The sequence below is a fragment of the Dromaius novaehollandiae genome, chromosome 19, assembly GCF_036370855.1.
Source record: "Dromaius novaehollandiae isolate bDroNov1 chromosome 19, bDroNov1.hap1, whole genome shotgun sequence".
NCBI classification, from domain to species: Eukaryota; Metazoa; Chordata; class Aves; order Casuariiformes; family Dromaiidae; genus Dromaius; species Dromaius novaehollandiae.
The window spans coordinates 13,015,109-13,034,663 of NC_088116.1; the positions used below are offsets into that span (position 1 = coordinate 13,015,109).

At 52.2% G+C, this 19,555-nt stretch overlaps 1 protein-coding gene across 1 annotated transcript in view; it reads left to right on the plus strand.

Annotated features, from left to right (window-relative positions):
* The first annotated feature begins 8,157 nt into the window (after nucleotides 1-8,157).
* The window catches only part of HIP1 (huntingtin interacting protein 1), a 76,841-nt gene continuing 65,443 nt past the window's right edge, over nucleotides 8,158-19,555 (plus strand). Inside the window, exon 1 of the mRNA XM_064523494.1 lies at nucleotides 8,158-8,393. Within this exon, the coding sequence (XP_064379564.1) occupies nucleotides 8,277-8,393 (117 nt within the window). The 5' untranslated portion in view covers nucleotides 8,158-8,276. The remainder of the gene's footprint in view (nucleotides 8,394-19,555) is intronic.

Below are 19,555 nucleotides of genomic sequence, written 5' to 3' on the forward strand. Positions count from 1 at the left end.
GGCTAGATCGCAATGCAGGATTTGTTTTATGCGGAGCTCTTTGTTTCCCTAAAACAGTGTTTTTAAGCATGACTAACCCCAAGCCAGGGTGAAACTGTGAGTGGGCGTCTTGGTGCCATGGAGGCAGAATACCCACACAAACAAGGAGAGCGGGCAGTTGGGGAGAGCCCGTCTGCAGAGCTCCGGGACCCCAGGGCACGTGCTATCAGTGCCTTTTGGAAAGGATCTTCCTTAGCAGGGACACGCAGCTCCCATCACATAGCAAGAAGGCAGTCCTGATTCAGCTCACAACCTGTGGTTTCTCTGCAGCCATCGTAGCTCTGTCCCCAGCTTTGCCTTTGCAGCAGTAAAGGCCTTGGGCACGTCCTTTCACCTCTGCATCTCTGTTTCCCCATTGATGGGACTGCTGCCATCTCAGATCATGCCTAGGGATTAAATTCCCAGGCAGAAGCCCTGTACTGGTACAGTCTGAGCCAAGGCGGGAGGCTTTACCCATGTATGGCAGAAAGAGACTTGTGGTACCCTGCTCTGAATAGCCAAGGATCTCAGGATTCAGCTGGGAGCCTGTCTGCTCTATAACTTCCCTTGTCCTGTGCTCATGAGTGCCTGTCTGGAGCCCATTTAGATGCTAGGAGGAAGTCTCCCTTCTCCAGGCACATGGGGTCCCAGCTCCCGGGCTGGATCTGCTCACCCCACACTGCACAGAGTGGAGTTAGGGAAATGTCAGCCCGCTGCTGGTCCATGCCTTGAGCAGACTAGGGTTGGCACCGTACCATCAATGGTCATCATCTTACCCATAGTACATAGCTTAATCTAACAAGGAGCTTCTGGAGCTTGGCTTTCCCCAGGAGCTGCTAGGAAGGGAGCCAGGCAGCACCCCAGCATGGGCCATCAGCACCAACAGCAACAGGACTGGCTTGGAAGGAAGGTGTGTGCGGAACCACAACCCCAAACCCACATTACCTCTGCACCCTCACTGCCTCCCCACTCCAGCATCTCCTGCAACATGTGTGTCCACCCGTACTCCACTCCCAGGACGTCTGGCAGTTCCCCTCTATACCAGTTGTATGGCCCAGTTCAGCCATTCTGCACCTCCAGCCCAGCCATGACTGACTCCCCTCGCCCTGTTCCCATGCTTCCCCCACTGCCAGGAGCTACCAGCACCCTTTTTCAGAGGTTGCTGCACAGGGACGATGGGGAAGGCAGGGGCAAAACAGGGCTCCCAGGCAGGGAGCAGGGCACATGACTGGGAGCTGCCCAGGCCTCAAGAGTGCCCCTTGCACCCCCATCTCCCCATGGACTGGGCCACACATGACCGATAGACACAGCTACCTGAGACAACAGACGCAACATTTGACATGACCAGGATAACAGACCAAGACCAATGCCACTGCCTGAGACGACAGACAGCAGATTAATTCTGGGGGTGCTAGAAACGTCCATGGAGATAGGTATGACCGAGAAGCAGACTGGGGAACCACATGGACAGATGAGACGAGATAACTGTGATGCACCAAGATCTTGACAACCTGCTGAGCTGCCACCAAAACCTGCCACTCTAGTAGCCCTACTTCTGCCATTTTTTCAGTGCTCTCACACCCAAACATACACACTCATTCTCCATTCAGACTGATCTTAACAATTCTGTTACACATCTCCACACAGGGACTAGAATAAAACTGACAGGAGGAGAACAGGCTGGGGAATGAGCTGGAGATGTCCTCACTGATGCAGCTAAAGCACCAGCACAGCCTAGCTGGGAGCTGCTTTTAGCTGAATGTTCTGAATGTTCTTGCAATGTTCAAACATGGTTTTGATTGAAATGTCAAGATTCATTTTAAAAATTAACATTTTCTATCAGGAACATATATGTGTCTAGACATTTTCAATGAACTTTCTCTCCCTTCAGGTATACTGGCTGTGTTTCCTGCTCCTGCTCATTGCAAAAGGAATTATTGGTGGTTTTGACATCTCTGTTATTCCCTTGTTTCGCTATTTTTGTCAACTCCATTGCTTCCTTGAAGGGAGATTTTGTATTTCAGTTTTGGTTGCTCCTTCTTGCCAACACAAATAATGTAAATCTAAATATTTTGATTTCTAAAGCCTCCTCCATATCATACATCCTAAATTGTAGCTATTTATGGAACCTGTAAAACCTCTGCCTTATGGTGTTTTTCAGCTTCAATAGAAACCACACATGGTCTCTTTGGACACATTATCAGAACAGATTTTGGATACAGCGGGAAGTCTCTTCTTACCCTGAAGGCAGCGTGCTCCACTACACCTACTGCCTGTTTTTAAGTCACATCTGGGGTCACATTATCACAGGAAAAGAAGCAGTGACCCTCGGAGCGGCAAGATCACTAAAATGGAAAACTGTGGTTTAAATTGGGAACAAATCAGGTGGAAACAGAAAAAGAATGACTGGCAATAGTGAGTGATCAGAGGGTGGTGCAGCTCCAAGAAAGACAAGAAAGATCTCAGATTTATCAGGAGAGGTATTTTCAAGACGGATAGAGACTTATCAGTGAGGGAAAGGGAACCTTGCTGGGGGGATATGATCAAAGTCTGCAAAATTATGAGTGGCCTGGAAAGAGAGACAAACACCGACTATTCATTGTCTCAGCTAGTATAAGAACGAGGGACCACCAAGTGAAGCTGGCAGGAGCCAGGAGCCAGGTTCAGAATGAACAGAAGAAAGTGGCTCCTCATACAAGGAATAATAGACCTGAGGAACTCCTCACCAACGGCAATGGTGATCACAAGGAATTCTCCATGTGTATGAGACTGGACATGGAATTTAAAGTGATAAACTCAGGAAGACTCATAAACTGAGAATAGCTGGAGCGACTCATAAACTGAGAACAGCTGGAGCCCAGGAGTGCACTCAAGGGAGGCAACACAAATACTCGCCTTTCCCTTCAAGGGATCTGCTTGTGGCCATACCTGGAGACTTTAATACTGGGCTAGACAGACCCTTAGTCTGCATTCTCTGGGGCTGTTCGTGTTTGACTTCCCAGAGCAGCCTGTTCCACACGACTGCAAGGTCTGTAGTTGAGTTTGGGAAATTGCATGCTTGAGTTGAAGTATGGACACCAAGGTACACCTCCAGATGAAAAATGTTGGTAAATGCCAGCAGAAAGACACCAGTAGTTTCTAAGCACACAGCAAGGCAGAAATACATTGTTGCAGTTTGTGCTATTACCCAAGATAAATTCTGGGGCTCCTAGAAAAGCCTCACTTTTGGACAAAGAGCCTGAAGAGTGGGAGGTGGCTGGCTGCTGTGGCGGGAGGTGGCTCTCACAGAAATTTGGCAGTACTTTCAAGGACAGACACAGGCTGCCTTTGTGAAGTTACAGCCATGCATATGTATCCTGGATTCCCTGAAGATGCCCTCAGCAGTGAGCACCAACCTGCTTGGAGCTAAGTAGGGTCTGTCCAGCACCTATAGAAGTGTGTGGCTATTCTACCTATGGCAGCTAAGGTTCAGATAAACAAAGAGAAAAACTGTTTGCTCATTTTGGGTGCCAGCTTTGAGACACCTGGGACCTGGTATTTCTCTAGCACTACATGACACTTTGTATTTGCGAAGTCTCCCTGCCATTGCCTTCACTGCAGCTGGATGTACTTGTGACTCCTGCAGATCAGACTGTAGGATTTCAGACATCCAGAAAATAAAGACAACACTCTACATGACCACTGGAGAAAGCTGGATTACCTCCATACCATAAAGGAAGACAGGGATAGACTTTGAGTCTCCAGATCTACAAGCCAGGCCTTCCTCTAGCCCTCACCTTGTTTACTCATGGTCTTCTGCAACAAGAACAGGGGTCTTACTGCCAGCACTGCACACCCTGATTCGAACACAGAACACCTTTTCTCAGTGATCACATACTAGCAGTCGAAGGCTGTCTCATAACACATAAGCAAATTAAGCTTGCCATGTCCTACCTTGGGAGCGGTCAGCCTTTCCCCCCTCTTTCTCCTTGCACAAGCAGCATGTGTGAGGTGGTGACCCTCACGGTTGTGTATTCAACTCTGTGCAGTGTTCCTGATGGACCTGCTGCCTGTGTAGTGGTGGAGCTCTCCAGCAGATGGCAAACACTTCCCACTGCCAGGCCCTGCTCCAGAGCAAGTTTCTGATCCAGGCAGCCAGTAGCATCATAGCCTAAGCTCCCAGTTTGGTTAGGTGCCCTCCCTTAGGCCCAACTGATAACCATGTTGAGCTTTCTTCTTGGACGAACAGAAGCAGATGCTGAGACTTTACTGAGGAGAAAGCACCTGATGATGTTTTGGATTTTCATTCCACAAAGGCCTCCTTGAAAAATCTGAGCAATTAGGAGACCTCACTCAGGACAGAGCAGATAGGGCCATATGAAACCCTCATGCTCTGTAGATAAATGGTCCTTTCCAAGACCATCTTCCTGCCCCCTTTCAAGTGGTTGCCTTTCTTCAGCTGCTCTCCCAGGTGGGATCTGGCATTCCTGCACAAGGACCAGCCCTTCCTTTTGCTGCTCACCATCCCACATAGCAGGCCAGGTAGGGCTGATTCCTGCAAAGGCTCTTTGAACAGCACTAGCAGGCAAGAATTTGGCAGCAGCAACTGTTTTGCCCAAAGCATTAGAAAAATGGGATCAAAAGATCAAAACCCACACACGTGCAGGCTCCTCCTAGTGCACTGCATTGCCCCAGGTGATACGGCGTGTGCTCTGCTCTCCCATGAACCTTCCCACTGGGCCTGGGCCACCATCCTGCACCCGAGACCCTGTTCTACCCCTGCTTCAGGTGGCCATTTTGATTCATCAGACAGTTTTGTGTCTGGGTATCAGCAAATAGCCCTGTCAGCAGGTCACAGTTATATTTGTGGTTGCATGATTGTATTTGGGGAAGGCTTAGCAAACGGCCACTGATCTCCCCCAGTGTGGCTTTCCAGGAGGTGTGCCCTCCAGAGATGGCTCTCCTGCCCTGGTGGGCTCAGGACATTATGTCTTGGGGTGTCTAAGATGGAGACTGAAGCTTCGAGGCAGGGTTGGGAGTTCATGTCCAGGGGGAAAAGAGAGAAGAATCTTTGCACAGAGCTCTGTGCCCGTCTGCTCCGGCACAGCCAGCTGGATAACAGAGGAAGGACTGTGGCTCTCTCTGTGCCTCTATTTTCTTGCTGAAACAAGGGGGATCTGTGCGCTTCCTGAGCCTTGTCCAGGCCATGAGAGGGTGAGGAGTGTTGCAACAGCACACTGGGACTCTCCCAGCTCTGTTTGGAGAGGGAAGGTTGAAAAGGGAGCCTCTAGCTCCCAGTTCTTGGGAACAGAGCCTGTCAAGACCCTCAGCCCTCAGCAGTCCCTTCTGGCCCCACTCCTGCCACTTCATATTCCCCTTTGCTTATGGATCCTTTGGGTCAGCTTTGGTTGGGATCAAGATGAGAAGCAATGTCCCAGGGGAAAGGGAGCAGCCCCCATTAGGGCTGTTACGGGCAGGGGCCTTGGAGCATGTAAGCAGCAAGGGAAGGTCGCTCTAAGGAGCCCTGCAGCTGGGGAAAGGACCAGCTCTGGTCCCATCTCCCCAGCCTGAGCCAGAACTTGCTGAGTGTCATGTGCTGCTGAGCACTAGGCTGCCCTAGAGGAGATCCACAGTCCTTTCCATGTCCCAGCAAACACCAGTCCCAGGATCTTTGTCCTCTGGAAGACACTCAAGTGCAGATATCTCAGGTAGCCACTGAAAGAAAGCAGGGTCACCATGCTCCACAGCCCAAGCCACCCATCAAGATCTCCTGTCCTATTCCTTTCCATCTCCCCACATCACTAGATACAGAGGAACAGACTCTGCTCAGGAACAGTCCTGTGCCTTGTGCTCACCCAGAGCATCTCACAGCCTACCTAAGAGCAGGGTACCTGCTCCCAACAGAAGGGAGCCCCCCACATCCCTGCAGAGCAGCTGAGCTTGGACTAGAGCCCAAAAGCACAATCCAGCAGAGCCACTGGGTGGATTGAGCCAGCCTGGGGTGGTTCGACCATCATGGGCTGGATCCCGGCTCCATCCTGTCGCAGCCCCTGCCTTGGAGAAGACAGGAGCAGCCAGTAGGAGCAGCATGTTGCAGCGCACATCCAGCCACCTTCCTCTGCCCTGCGCAGGCTCAGGCAAGGATGGATGTGACTCTGCTCCTCAGTAAGAGGGAGCAGCTAACCCAGGCCACTGCCTCATGATTTCTCACCTGAGGGTTGATGAGAATCCAGATCTCCAGGATCCAGGCTTGCATGCCGGGGGCGTCATGCTAGAGTTGGATTCCTTTAGGCATGCTGAGGGGTGGGAGACGTAAACATATTGGAAGGGCTTTGCAATCCTTTGTCAAGTGCCCTCCTCTGTTCTTTCTTTACTTCATCTCTATTTGGCAATGACTTCATTTCTTCAATTATTAATCACCTTGCTGCAACGGTGACTGAATTAAACTCATTAAACCTCCTCTGGGACCAGCCCCAAGGAAGGAGGCAGGTTTCCAGAAAGAACATTAGAGAGAAGGCAGACAGGGAGTCGAGACAAGCTGGTGTGGGAGGAGATGGCCTTGCTGCACAGTATGGGCCATTTCCCATCCGCTGGTAATTTGACAGCCAAGGCAGGAGCACAAACTAGTGTAAGAGATACCAGACAAAAAGCCTGTTCACAGGTCCCCCACAGAAGGGTGCTTATTTGGCAAATGTTTCAGCTGAAAAAAAGGCACAGAAGTGAATCACGCAGGGAAGAATGGCTTACACGAGTGCTCATGACACTTCACATTCCAAATGTTGTTGTCAGAGTATCCCGGTCACTTTTGGCGGTGGTGGACAGGATGGTTTTGCACAGCTACTCCCTATGCAAAGATGCTGATTTTGTATGACCTGCTTCTAATAATCCAGGAACCCAGCTGGCACAACCCCAGCACAGCCCCCTTTGCTGCCCTTTGCCATCATCAGGGATTAACCAGGGAGCAGCCTGAGAGGGTTTTCAGTGTCTTTGCAAAAATGCTGATTTGTCAGAATTAAGAGATTTTGCAGATATGTGCAAGGTCCTACTGGGAAAGGCTCCTCTGCTGTGGAACGGGATTCCTGGTCAAAATCACGGGAGCTGGCCACAGCCAGGTAATCCAGCAATTTGCTGGGCTGAGAGAGGGCAAAGATCAGGCCACAAGTCTCGGATGAGTGAATGGACCGGAGAGATGAACCTGGATCATGTTATCCCAAAGAGCATTTCAGTCATCAATCTCTCGACTGTTCAGGGGAAGTAAAAAACTTCTCGTTTTTATCTTTCCTTGTTTTTTGGACAAGAGTAACAATCTTCCGCCCATCTGCCAATGCTACCAGAGAAACGCCCTGTCTATTCTCCTTGTTCTGCTCAGTCACCTCTGCCCGCGGCTGCCTCCTTCCCAAGCGCACGCCTCTCCAGAGCTCCCTGCCCGCAGCTGGGATGACCAAACCAGCACCTATCTCCGCTTGACAAAGCCCCACGGAGCACACTGTCCCCTCCCGGGCAGGCCTGGCGGGGGGCGTGAGGGAACCGCGCTGCCTGGGGTCGGGGCCGCGCCTGGGGCAGGGCTGGAGCGCAGCACGCCGGCTGCTGCCTGCCCGCGGCGGTCCCACCAGGCCCGCCCGGCCCCCCGGCAGCGTGGCAGCTCCCGCCGCAGCTCGGAGCCCTTCGGCCCTGGCCCCTCCGCGCCCGAGGAGCCGCCCCCGGCCAAGGCCTGGCCAAGGCCTGGCCAGGCCCCGCCGCGCCCCTCGCGGCCCCCGGGCCTGCAGTGGCGACGCCGCCCGGGCCCGCCAGAGGGCGCCCCGCGCGCCAGAGCACGGGCGGAGCCCCGGGAGTGGCAGCGGGGTGTGAGCGGCAGGGGCGACGTCCAATCAGAGTGCGGAGGGCGGGGGGCGGGGCCTGAGGTGGGCACGCTGAACTGGGAGGTGTCAAGAGGCGGGATGGGGGCGTGACTCGCGCGGAGGGGCGGGAGCTGGTGCTGAGTGGCATCCGCCCGGACCAGTGAGCTTTCCGGCGATCCCGCGAGCCGGCCGCCTGCACGAGCTGGGGCCGGTCCTCCCGGGAGCTCCGGCCGAGTGGCATCGGGAGCGGCCGATGGCGGCGAGGGGCGGGGCGGGGGGCGGAACCGCAGGGAGGAGGCGGGGCGGGCGGGGCGGGCCCCGCGCGTGAGTGGCAGGGGGGCGGGCCAATGGCGCGGGGTCCGGCCAGCGGCGGCGCCGAGCGGAGCGGTCGCGAGGGCGCGGCGCGGCGGGGCCGGAGCGGGCGGCGGGCGCGGCGAGGCCATGGACCGCGTGAGCAGCTCCATGAAGCAGGTGTCCAACCCGCTGCCCAAGGTGCTGAGCCGGCGGGCGGGCGGCGGCGGCCTGGAGGCGGAGCGCGAGAGCTTCGAGCGCGCCCAGGTACCGCGCGGCGCGGCGGCGGGCGGGGCTCCCGCGGCGGGGCGATGCTGACCCAGGTGGGTGCGGCCCCCTGGGTGGGCGGCGCTTGCGCAGGTGGGCGGGGCGGGGCCTGGAGGGGCGGGGCTGGCGCGATCGGGCGGGGCTAGTTGAAGTGGGCGGGGCCAGACGGGTGGGCGGGGCCAGCCCGGCCCAGGGGGCTGCGTGGGGGCAGGTGGCGGGGCCGCAGTGCTCGAGGGCGATGGCGGCCTCCCGAGAGCTCCAGCGGTGCGCCCGCGAGTTCAGCCTCCGAGCCCGGGCAGGGCGCAGGCTTGGCCCGCGGGGCCGGGAGTCGTGGCCGTGCCGGTGCTGCCTCGGCCGCGCGTGCCCCCTGGCTTGGGTCGTGTTCTGCACAAGCGCCCGCCGCCCCGCGAGAGCCTCCGCGCTGTTTAGGCTGGAGGTGACGCGGCGTGGCTCCCCGGCGAGCTGGCTTAGTGGCCGCGCGGGGTGTCAGCCTGGAGAGACTTCCCGTGGCGCTCGCGGGCACCTGCCCAGGGCATCGCGCTGGTGCAGAAAGGGTGCAGGCTGCGGGGACAGCCCCGAACCGGGCCTTCGAGTGGCTCTCAGGGAGAGGAGGTCGTGTGTTTAAAAGAAGACATAGTTTTCTCACCATCGGCTTCCAGAGCCTTTCTGTATTTCACCTACGTTTCCTATCGTAGGGTGGCTCGGATCCTCTCTGCCCGTTTGCTGGGAGTATTCGGTTCAGTAGCTTGGAGTTTCCCAAACTCCTTAGGAGACCCAAAGCTGAAGGATCCGTGCGCCTGTTGCTTCCATGACGTTATTTGTACGTTGAGATTTGTGCAGTACGCTAACGCGAACCCCCTTTTCCCTGCCTCTTCCCGGGGGCGTGCGCGTGCAGAATGTGCACTTTTTCTCGCACAGAAGGGCTCGTGTTGGCCGGCCGGGCCGGTCACCCGCGTACGGGCCGTGCCAGCGCCCCGGCGCGTTGTTATTTCCTTTGGAGCCTTTTGTATTTTACCATATGCAATTACGGAGTTACATAAATAACGAAGCCTCTGCCCTGCGGAGCTTGTGGCTCTGGGGTCGGGAGCGAGACGACGCGCTCCTTTCCCCGGGAATGCCCGTGGGACACGGGAGCTGCGGGCAGGAGGTGGGGAGAGGCACGTGGGCGCTTTTGGGGGAAAAGCGGGTAGTTTCGGGGAAGGGGCGTGCTTGGAAGCAGTCGGGGGAGATGCTTGAAGGAAGCGTATACACAAACGTAACAAAAATGGGAAGTGGGGCTGGGGACAGCTTGCCTCCGCTCTGCACTTTGTGAAGCCTTGGGAAGTAAATGCAAAGTGGTGCCATTTTGATCTACTAACATTTTACTCCCACTCTACAGTCACTGCTGTCAGTGGCTGTGGGAGGTGTGAGGAAGCAAAGAATTCGGCCCCTCAAGGGGAAAAGGAAGTAAAATTAAGGCAGGAAAGGAGTAGAGATGGTTCAGGAAGGGGATTACACCTCTCTGAGAGTGGAGGAAGGGAGGCTGTGTGACCTGGAAGAGAGGCGGATAAAGCTGGCATCCCACACGGCCGCAGCAATGCTGAGTGGGGATGGCGTGTGGCTCCATGGCTAGGCGGTAAAGAGCAAGGACCGGCTCTGCCTTTTTTACAGAAGGAGAAACATAAGGATTTAAGGTTGAACGTGAGACTATGCATAGGGAGTCTTCTCATGTTCCTTGCTTAAATTACCCAGAAAATTAATTATTTATAGCAGTAAAGGTGGAACTAGGACTAGCTTTGAACTCTAAAGGGAGTGCATGCAATTGTCTGCCTTGTTAAGCGCTGACAGCTCTTCGACAGGATAAGGAAATGGCAAAAGCCTCTTTATTTTAGATTTGAACAATCTTCCTGCAGCTAACAAGGAACAGCAAGTCCCATTTGTCAGTAAATGACCCCATGCTGCATGGGCTAATGGGATCTCTACTTCAAAGACACTGTGTATTCCCTCGAGAGCCTCTGCTTCCCACCCAGAAGGTGATAATTAGGAGAGGGCTAACAGTCTGGCTGCATGGAGCAGCGTACACAGCACAGCACCCGAGGACCCGACTGAGTGCCAGCAGCACCGCAGTCTTTGCAAAGCTTGGAACATCCATACTGTCTAAATTTAATTTTCCTTGTATAATTTGCAGACAAGTGACACAGCATGTATTTCTAGGAGGTGCTATGCCAGCACTGCCTGTCTCTCCTGAAATGCTACCTCAGTCTCTTCAGGTCTTTTATTTCTTCAGCTTCAGTGTATTCAGCTCTGTGCAATTTCCTGTCTTTTACTCCTTCATTTTTTGCCTAATTCCCTCTAGTTTAGGGAACTTGCCAGGCCCCCCTCTGATCTTTCACATATCAGACATTCACAGTTTTTAACTTCTTCTTTAGCCCTCTTTTTAATAACCCCTAATGTTTCTTTATTTGAAAGTGATTTTTTTAACAAAAGTTTCATCTGTTAAAGAGTTTCTAAAATGAGGATTTTCCCTGTGTTTCCTGATGCGCAGGCTCATTCCCTCCTCACCTCCAAACCTGCCTGTCGCATGACAGTGAGCACTAGTGAGGAAGAGTATTTTGGCTAAAGGAGCCTCCACGTGCAGAAGACATGTCAAAATGGGCCTTGTATCAGCCTGGATAACACCTGCTTGGTTTTGGCACAACCCATTTTATACAGTTTGAGCTTTATCTTGGAAAATGAGAATACCCTAGGAAGCTTTGGTGATTGTTGTCACGTGCACAGGCGTTCTGGCTGTAAAGGAGTCAGCCCCTGGCAAAGTCCGTCAGTTGGTTTGGGGACAAATGGGAATACATTTCTCTGGCTTCCTTTCTTCCCCCTTGATTAGAAAAGTGTCTTGGGTTTCTTGATGCAAATGTGATGAACGTGCTGAAATGGTTTAATCTTTTATGTTGTGCTGCCGAGGGCCCTGACTTGTCTGTAGAGAGTTCAGATGGAGGTGAGCGGTGTTGCAATATCTACCATGCTTTTGCAGGCCTTTCACTTTTTGTGATCCACCACTGCTTGTTGCAGCAACTTCAGTGGAATAAGGCTGTGCACAGAGCAAAGATGTATGAGGAGGAAATAAAAGCTTTAACAAAAAGTCAAAATTTTGCTGTCTGTTGAGAGAAATGTTCGTATTTCATGTAGCTTCTGAGTCTGACGTTTGTATCATCTGCAAATTCTACTTTATCTCTTGAGGAACGTGCTACAGTAACAAACTGTTCTGAATGAAAGGCTGTATGTTAGAGGTCTGCATGGAAGGTTTGAAGCTGAAGGCCTAGACCTCCGTATTTAGGTTAGCTATTGCAATAGAGTCTTGCCTGCTTGGATTTCCCTCACCACCTTCTCACTGCAGTTGTCCTCAGTGGATGTGGTGATGTGACAGGGCAGAGAAATGAATTTCATTCAGCAGTGACTCCATTTGCTAGTTTGGCAAAGGCAAGATGTTTAGCAGGTGAATGAGCCAAGAACTTAAGGGTAAAAATGGAGTCAGAATGGAAGAAGGATTTTTGTGGGGTATGGAGGATGCACACAGATGGTGCTAAATACCAAGACACACAACAACATGCTGAAGGATCACAGAAAACTCACTGTACTTCTGCTGTTATGACATCAATTACTCTCCAGGAGATGGATGGGAGAAGCAGTGCAAGGGAGGCACCACCTCACTTGCCCAGGCAGCTTCCAAGTGCACTTTGCTTTGGCTGTGATGTACGGAGCCAGCATTGCGAATGATCCTTTCTGAAGGATGACTCTGCCCAGGGTGTTGAAATGCCAGCATGCTGCTGTCACCCAGCACCGACGCAATCCTCTGTGTTCCCTGGAGAACACCGTATGGTGGATGGCATTTTGCTGTTGTCTCCAGTGGCTTCACATCTTGCCTGCAAGGTCTTTTGGAAATGTGCAGCTCTGCTTGCTGCCATCACAGGCGCCCTTGAGCAGCACCATCCTGACTGTGTTGAGAATTCAAGGAGCATCTCCCAGCACTGCTGTCATGCTGGCAGAAATACTAAGAAAACCAAGCATGAACACGCTGTAGTATCGACCTACAGGAAGACAATTGGAAGGCAGTGATAAAATGCCAGTCACCAGACTATACTAGTGTTTCTTCTTCACTGCTACTTAAGACTGCTGTGGGAAATTTCCCTTAATTCCCAGCAAGGATGTGGCCAGCAAGGCCAGCTGCTGTTTGACATCAGTGCTGACCAGATTTGCGACCTCTTGGAGAGACAGTGTTGAGTAGTGCTGAGCCACCCATTGTGCATGATGCGCGTCCCCAAGCGCCAGTGCTTGAACCTGGGAGCTGCACAGGCACTTGCATCTAGAAACCCTGAAAAGGGGAGGACTGCAATTTGCACATTAGAATAACATGTGGGAAACTCTCCTTCCTTACCTAGGAGTAATTCTAGAACTACTCCTAATTCTACCAGGAGTAAAAAGTTAGCACTGTGCCACAGGCAGAGTGGAAGGGACTGGTTTGTCTTGCAGAGCACAACTGCTCTGAGCTGGGCGGAGAGTGGACTGAGATAAAATGGAGACTGCTGGAAGTGCTCGTGTGTCACAGCCATGCTGCACCTCCTGCAAGGTGTCATGCAGTGCCCCATATCCACAATTTCCAGAAAATGTGCAGGGACTGCTGCATGGGAATGGGTGTTCTGTCCCTTCCCAAAGCAGAATAGAGGTAAAGACTTGTTTCAGGTATTTTGGGGTCAAGTGCAATAGTAGAACTGTCTAACGGAGGCAAGTCCAGCAGTGAGAAGTGGTTTGCTGTGTTTCAGTAATGCTCCTCTCGTTCTTTAGAGCTTTCCCTCTGAGTTGCAGCCATGTCCAGGACAGGGCTAGAGTCACAGTCATGATTCCCATTGCTGCTTCAAGGCTTGAGCAGGTAGCAGAAACAGGTAGTATTGAGCTGGCCAGGGTCACGTACAACATGCAGAATTTGCCCTTGCAGGGCCTGCCTCCCCGCAGGTTATGTGCAGTAGCATGCTGGGGCAGCCCTGCTCCCCTCCAGGACCCCTATGGAAATGGTGTTCTTTGCAATTTTTTTCTTCCGAGAAAGGCACTGAATGCCAAACAGGAAGATGGATTACTTGAATCGTTCACTTCAACCACTTTCTCTTACACAGCTGTGCAACGTGCAGCACAGTGGGCCCTTAGGACAATTTATAACATCATAACAATTTATGACTAAGAAATTAGTCTGCGAAGACATTTATGCAGCTGAGGATGATCACTGAGCTGTCTTCATCGTTGCTCATAATATTAGAGGTCATTTACGTGGTCCAGAGGGGGTGTAAAACCCTGCAGCTTACACTTGTCGCATTCCTTAGATATTCATGTGAATCACTGAACAAGTTGCGAGACAATGATGACTTGAACCTGCAGTGTGAAGGCTGTGCTCCATAGCAAGTATTTATCTGGGTTGTAAAGTATCTACCACTGCGAACATGGTGCTGCCAGTTCAGAGGGACTGGGCCAGCTCTCTCGGAGAGCAGTGCCACGCACGCCAACAGCGCTGGGTGACCAGTGAAACCTTCATCTGCCGTCAGCGTGGTTGGACATGTAGGAGAGAGAAGGCAGGTGAGCACAGGACGTTGGCTGTGCATTGAGGAACGGCCCTGTGCACACACGTTGTATGTGAATCCTCTTTTTTCTTCCTGCGTGTGACCCAAGAGGCTCCCAGTCCTCCATTCCTGAAATCTCTGTGCTGACTTTTGCTCCTCTTGCAGATAAGTTGTTGCTTCCTGCCGCCCTTTGCTGCCCTCCCACACATCCCCTTTGGCCGGCCTCTGCTGCCTTCCTGCAGCTCCTTGGCCTCTTAAACTGCTCCCAAATCTGTTCCTCCTTCTACGTGACCTCGGTGTGCTAAAAACAGATCATTGCCCCATGTCAGCTTTCAGCTTTCTGGTGCAGAAAGTAAATTGAGTGTTAACCAACCGCCGTGATAGCTCACAAGAGCAGAAAGGTCCCCGATCCCTGCCGAAGGGCGCTCGGTACGAAAGGGCCCGTTTAGTTTTAGGTTCTCTGCCTCCCCAGCAGCGCTGTCAGCCTTGAAGAGCGTGGGACTGTGACGGCTTCTGTTTCCCTAGCAGGTACACCCACTCCTGCGTTTTGCCTCTTCCTAGGGCGTGCGCAGCCCGCAGCGTTCGGCGGCTGGGCGAAGGTGGAAGGAGGAAGAGCTGGGTGAGGTGGCAGTACAGCAGCTTTCGTTCCTAAGGGCTATTTTCTCTTTCTTTACCTACTCAGATTATTTCTGCATGTGTCACAAGCACCGGGTGTGAGGAGGAGTGAGCAAACACTGGTCACGGTGACAAATCGGCTTTGCTGGGATCTCCTGTGTGCTCTCGGGGTCTAGCTTTTGCACTGTGCAAGGGCTGGGCTGCATTCAGGAGAAGTTCACTTGGGACTTTCCACTTGAGGTGCTTCACCTTGAAAAGGAGCCAGTTCCAAGCCTCACTTGAAAGTCGCTTCAGGTGCCCTGCGTCCTTGACCGTTGTGCCACCATCTCACAATATAAAGGCTCATTTTCCAGAGTTGGGAAAACTATTTTCTTTCCTATTCAGCCGTTGGAGGAGCACTCCCAAACAGCAGCCCTGGAGAGACTGTGCAGAAGAAAAGGAAAGCCAGTTAGACACAAAATGATGTCAAATGGATTAGGCTCCCCCGTGCCCAGTGTTTTTCCAGTGCAGTATACTGTTTCCAGTATATTGCACTACAGTGCAATGTGGCTTGAAAGCAGATCATTGCACATCCTGACCCCCAGCGTGGAGCAGCCAGGGCTGTTGGTGCTGCCTTTGCAGCCTAAACAATGGTATTTAATTAATTCAGTTCAGTTTTATATTGGACCCAGTTCTGTGCGACTCACAAAAGAGGAAAAAAACTGTTTTGCTACTAACATCTTCATTTTTAAAAAAACAATTTTTGTGGTTCAGATGCTGCAGCCACCCGGCAGTTTTGCCAAGAGCTTCAGCTCTTACACAGGAAATGAGGCTCCTTTTAAAAGTACCAGAGTGTTACTATATATATGTATACACCCTCTCTGAAAAGATATTTAAAGAAACATATTGACACTAGCAAGAACAGGAAAAAATAGCTCCTGTCTGTGGAAAGTGACAGATTAAGCCAGCTGAGCCCATCCTAGGGGAGTAGGTGATACAGTGGATTAATTCACTAGTCTTTCATCTGCAGTGAAATGAACTCTTGTGCTTTGTCCTGAGTGATCCTGAATGCTTTCAATGTCCTTTATTTTAATAGGAATTAGAGGTGCTTGAGATTGAATATGGCTTCAGGAACGAATAAATGAGTCATCTCATCTCTTTTCAGTGAGTGCCTGTTAGAAATTTATTTCCATCCCCATGGCTTCATTTAGGTGGCTGAAAATAGTTTATCTCTTACCAGATTAGCGGTATGTGGTCCGCTTCTCTCTTTAATGTAATCTCAGGTGGTGGGATCTCGTTTCAATATATGCAGAAATTGCGGTGAGCTCTTTTTGCGATCGTGGGCTCTGAAAGTGGCCCCTGTCTCAGGAGAACAAGTCGGTCCGGCAGGAGCCGAAGGTCCCGGTGTGTCCAGCCTCTTGCTGGGTTAGTGTTGCTCTGCATGGCGACATCCCCTTTCTGAGCCAAGGGCATTTCAAGTCATCTAGCAACAAGAGGGGGTCTTGGCCCAGATAACACCGAGGGCTCTGCAGAAACGTGGGGAGGATGCAGCTGAGGGAGGCTGCTGCCATTAAAAGCCTTTGGCCTGCAGTTCAGCGTGCAGCGCTTTGATGGTCTCGGGAGGTCTCAGATTTCTCTAAAACGCAGAGCAGTGTGAAAGGTATGAACGACAGCTGTCTGAATTCAAGTGGGTTCTGAGGTTAGGAAGAGATTTTCCAGTGAGAATTTCACTACTTTAATGAAAATAGGAATTATTTTGGAGGTTCTTTTGGGTTCTCTCACCTTGCTTACCCTCTTGTTTTAATGGAGATTCCGCTTTGCCACCCACATGGGTTGTTTTCCCCAAATGCCCCATCTGAAGCAACAGCTCACCCTGTCAACGCGGTCCCCAGGCCGCAGGGCATTGCTGCCGGCGGTGGAAGAGGGAACCGCTGTCTCCGAGAGGCGGAAGCAGGCGCAGGCGTGGAGGAGCAGGGAGCCGCCAAAGCCCAGCTCAGAGAGAGCCCAGGCTGCGGAGGGGAAAGGACAGGTACACTTTGAAAAGGGAAGGAAGCGACTTCCCCGTCTGCCTGTAACAAAGAGGTTACTTGTGCCACATTTGCTCTCGGTTGTCCCCAGCATCACCTGTCACCTCCCCCATGATGCTGGTGCCTGAACACCACCGAGCCCCTCGCTCGGCTGCCCGTCGAGCCAAGGGTTTTAGCCTCTCGTTGAAGCCGGGCAACATCGGGCAGAAGCAGCCGCCCGCTGAGGGAAAGTCTGCTCGGATTCAGGTTAGCTGCATGTGATGCTTCAGAGCCTGGAGCTGGGGATCTATGTCTCCTCCCGTTATGTTCAGCGCACACTGTTGAACAGACCTCGTGGGGGGCTGCGGGATGCTTTGAAAGCAAACGAGAAGGCAGCAGGCAGCCAGCTGAACACAGTTGGAGGATTTAATTCTTACAGGCTGAAAAAAACCAGGGTTACATTGCTGGGGCACAAAAAGACATTTGGATGAAACTGCTCTAACAGAGCAGGCAATCAGCGGAGGGAGCCAGCACGAGCTCTCCAAGGTTTGGAAGGGGCGGCATCCCCGGGAGGCTCCGTTTCGCATGCAACGCTACGGGGATGCGTGGGCTGGAAAACACGCTGGTTGGGTTCACAGGGGCTTTGAGAAAAATATCAGCACGCTCGGCAGCGGGAGGGCTGGGGAGGATGTTGCCAACCCGCAGGCACAGCACGAGCGAATACTCGGGATGCTGCAGCGCGAGGGAGGCGGCGGCGCGGGGCCGCTCAGCTGGGGCGAGCCGCACACGCAGCCACGGGCCTCATGCTCCCTTTGAGAAGAAGAAAGTTCAGAGGAGGGAAAGAGAGACCTGAGGGGAGGGAGAACTGGTGCTGGGGGGTGGAAGAGATGGCAGAGGTCTCTGATGAGCGGAAAGGCGACGGGGATTAATTATTCTCATTAGTTGCCTGGACAGACCAACAGTAACGGGCTTAAGCTGCAGGAGGGCACACTTGGGCTGAACATTGAGAAAATCTTTAACCCTTAGCAGTTCAGGAGCCAGAAGGGTTTATTTGCAGTTTCCAGCATGTCATCACGTGCAGGCATGCAGGTTTAAGCTGAAGCGAGGGCCTCACATCACCCCCTCCGTGGCCGTCTGGCAGGCAGACAACCAAGTGGTGGGACCTAAAAGACCCTCGAGCCCTGGCAGATGGACTGTAGTTTGTATCATGCCTCTGTTCATTCCATCATTCGCCTCTGTTTTTGTAGTTCTTTAGCTGTTATATCTGGCTGAGAGCTGTTAATTGGCTCAGGAAGTAATGTGTTTAGAAGTAAACGAGAGAAAAAATGTTGGGTTTGGGTTCTCTGTAACCTTTGTAAGCATCTGGCTTTAAATACTTCAAAGAGGAAGCCAGCCCTGTGATACACTGCTGTTGCATCCTTTAGCCAGATACCGAGCTCAACAAACGTAGTTTCTTGAACGTGTTTGTTTCTTAGCAGGAAAACGGAATGTATTTGTGACTTGAATAAGGCAAGAACAAGGGAGCAATGATCAGAACCGGTGCAGCCACACAACCTTATCTTATGCAAATCTAACAGTTTGGCTTCAAAAAAAATTTTTTCTTGAAGGTTTCATTTTTAAAATAAAGAATGTTGATAACTTTGCTCCAAAAAAAAAGAAAAGAAAAACCACCTGTGCACAGCTAGTACCACTGGGAGGGCTGGTGAAGACTTGAGTCCTACTGTGTATCCTTGTGCCCCTTGAACAGTTTTGGTGCGTCTCACAGTTTTTAGTGCCCCTTTAGGCTCCTTCCAGACGTCTGAGATGGGTGTGCGGGTTGTCCCTGTGCTGGGAGGGGGCTGACAGGCAAAGCCATTGCCCGGCAGATGCGCGGCAGCTGTTGGGCCGCTGTGGGAGTAAGCCGGTCGCATCCCTGACTCCATCTGCATTGTGGGACCTTGCAGATGGCCTGCTGGATGTGCTGAGACCTGTGGGTCAAGCAATGCCCTTCAAGGCCGCCTAGGCCTGTGCCTGCAGGTGCTTTTCTCAGTGTAGGCAAGAAAACTGGCTTTGAGGGCAGCCTCAGGCACTGCCGGTGCAGGCGAGTCCAAAGAGCCGTAGGGCAGGATACAGACCAGCTACTGCTGCTCCCTCGGTCAGAGATGTGTGCTATCATATCAAAGAGCAACTCACAGCATCTTCTTTTTGGCACTATCTAATCCTCAATGCCTAAAAGCTCTTACCATTAATGCTCTGAACAGCAGCAGTCTCCAGGTGCCCCGTGGCTCGGCACACAGGCTGCCGTGTCTCTGGCAGAGCCGCTCCATCAGACAGGCTCGCAGGTTGCAAGACCACCACCCCGTGGTCCAGCAGCCTGAGTGCTCACCCAAGCTGTAGAGAATGGACTTAAACCCCCTCTGTCCTACGGGGATTCAGATCCCTCTCTCTGGTTTCCTCAGAGGTGACTCAAGTGCTGAGGTGGTCCAGAAACCTCCTTTGCTCCCGCTGCAGAGCCAGGAGCTCAGCAGTCACCTCAAGGGGTGGAAGAAAAGCTGGTTACTGGCCTTAATCTCTGTGACTAGCTCATATGTTTTATTTTGCTCAGTCACCAAATAAAACAATTTCCTGGGACAAATTGTTCCAAAGGTGATAGAAGAAATTGGTGGCACAGCCAGTGAGTCCCAGACTACTGCTGGATCGATTGTACATTGTCTGCTGTTTACCACGTCTGTAAAATCTTCACGGTGGAAGGTGTATATCCCCAGTCTAAATGCAAAAAGTGATGTGACTGGCTGAAAGTCATACATAGACATTTGATACGTCTTAATGTTTGCAGCTTCTGTTTGTAACCACAGGATTTCATTCCTTTCTTTGATGGCTTGTCTTACACATTTCTGCAGCTTTACAAGTCTCACACCCATGGAGAGGCTTTGTGTAAATTGTCTGTGGTCATAGTAGATGTAGTACCACGAGGATGGGCTCAGCCTCAGGGTTTGCTTGGGGT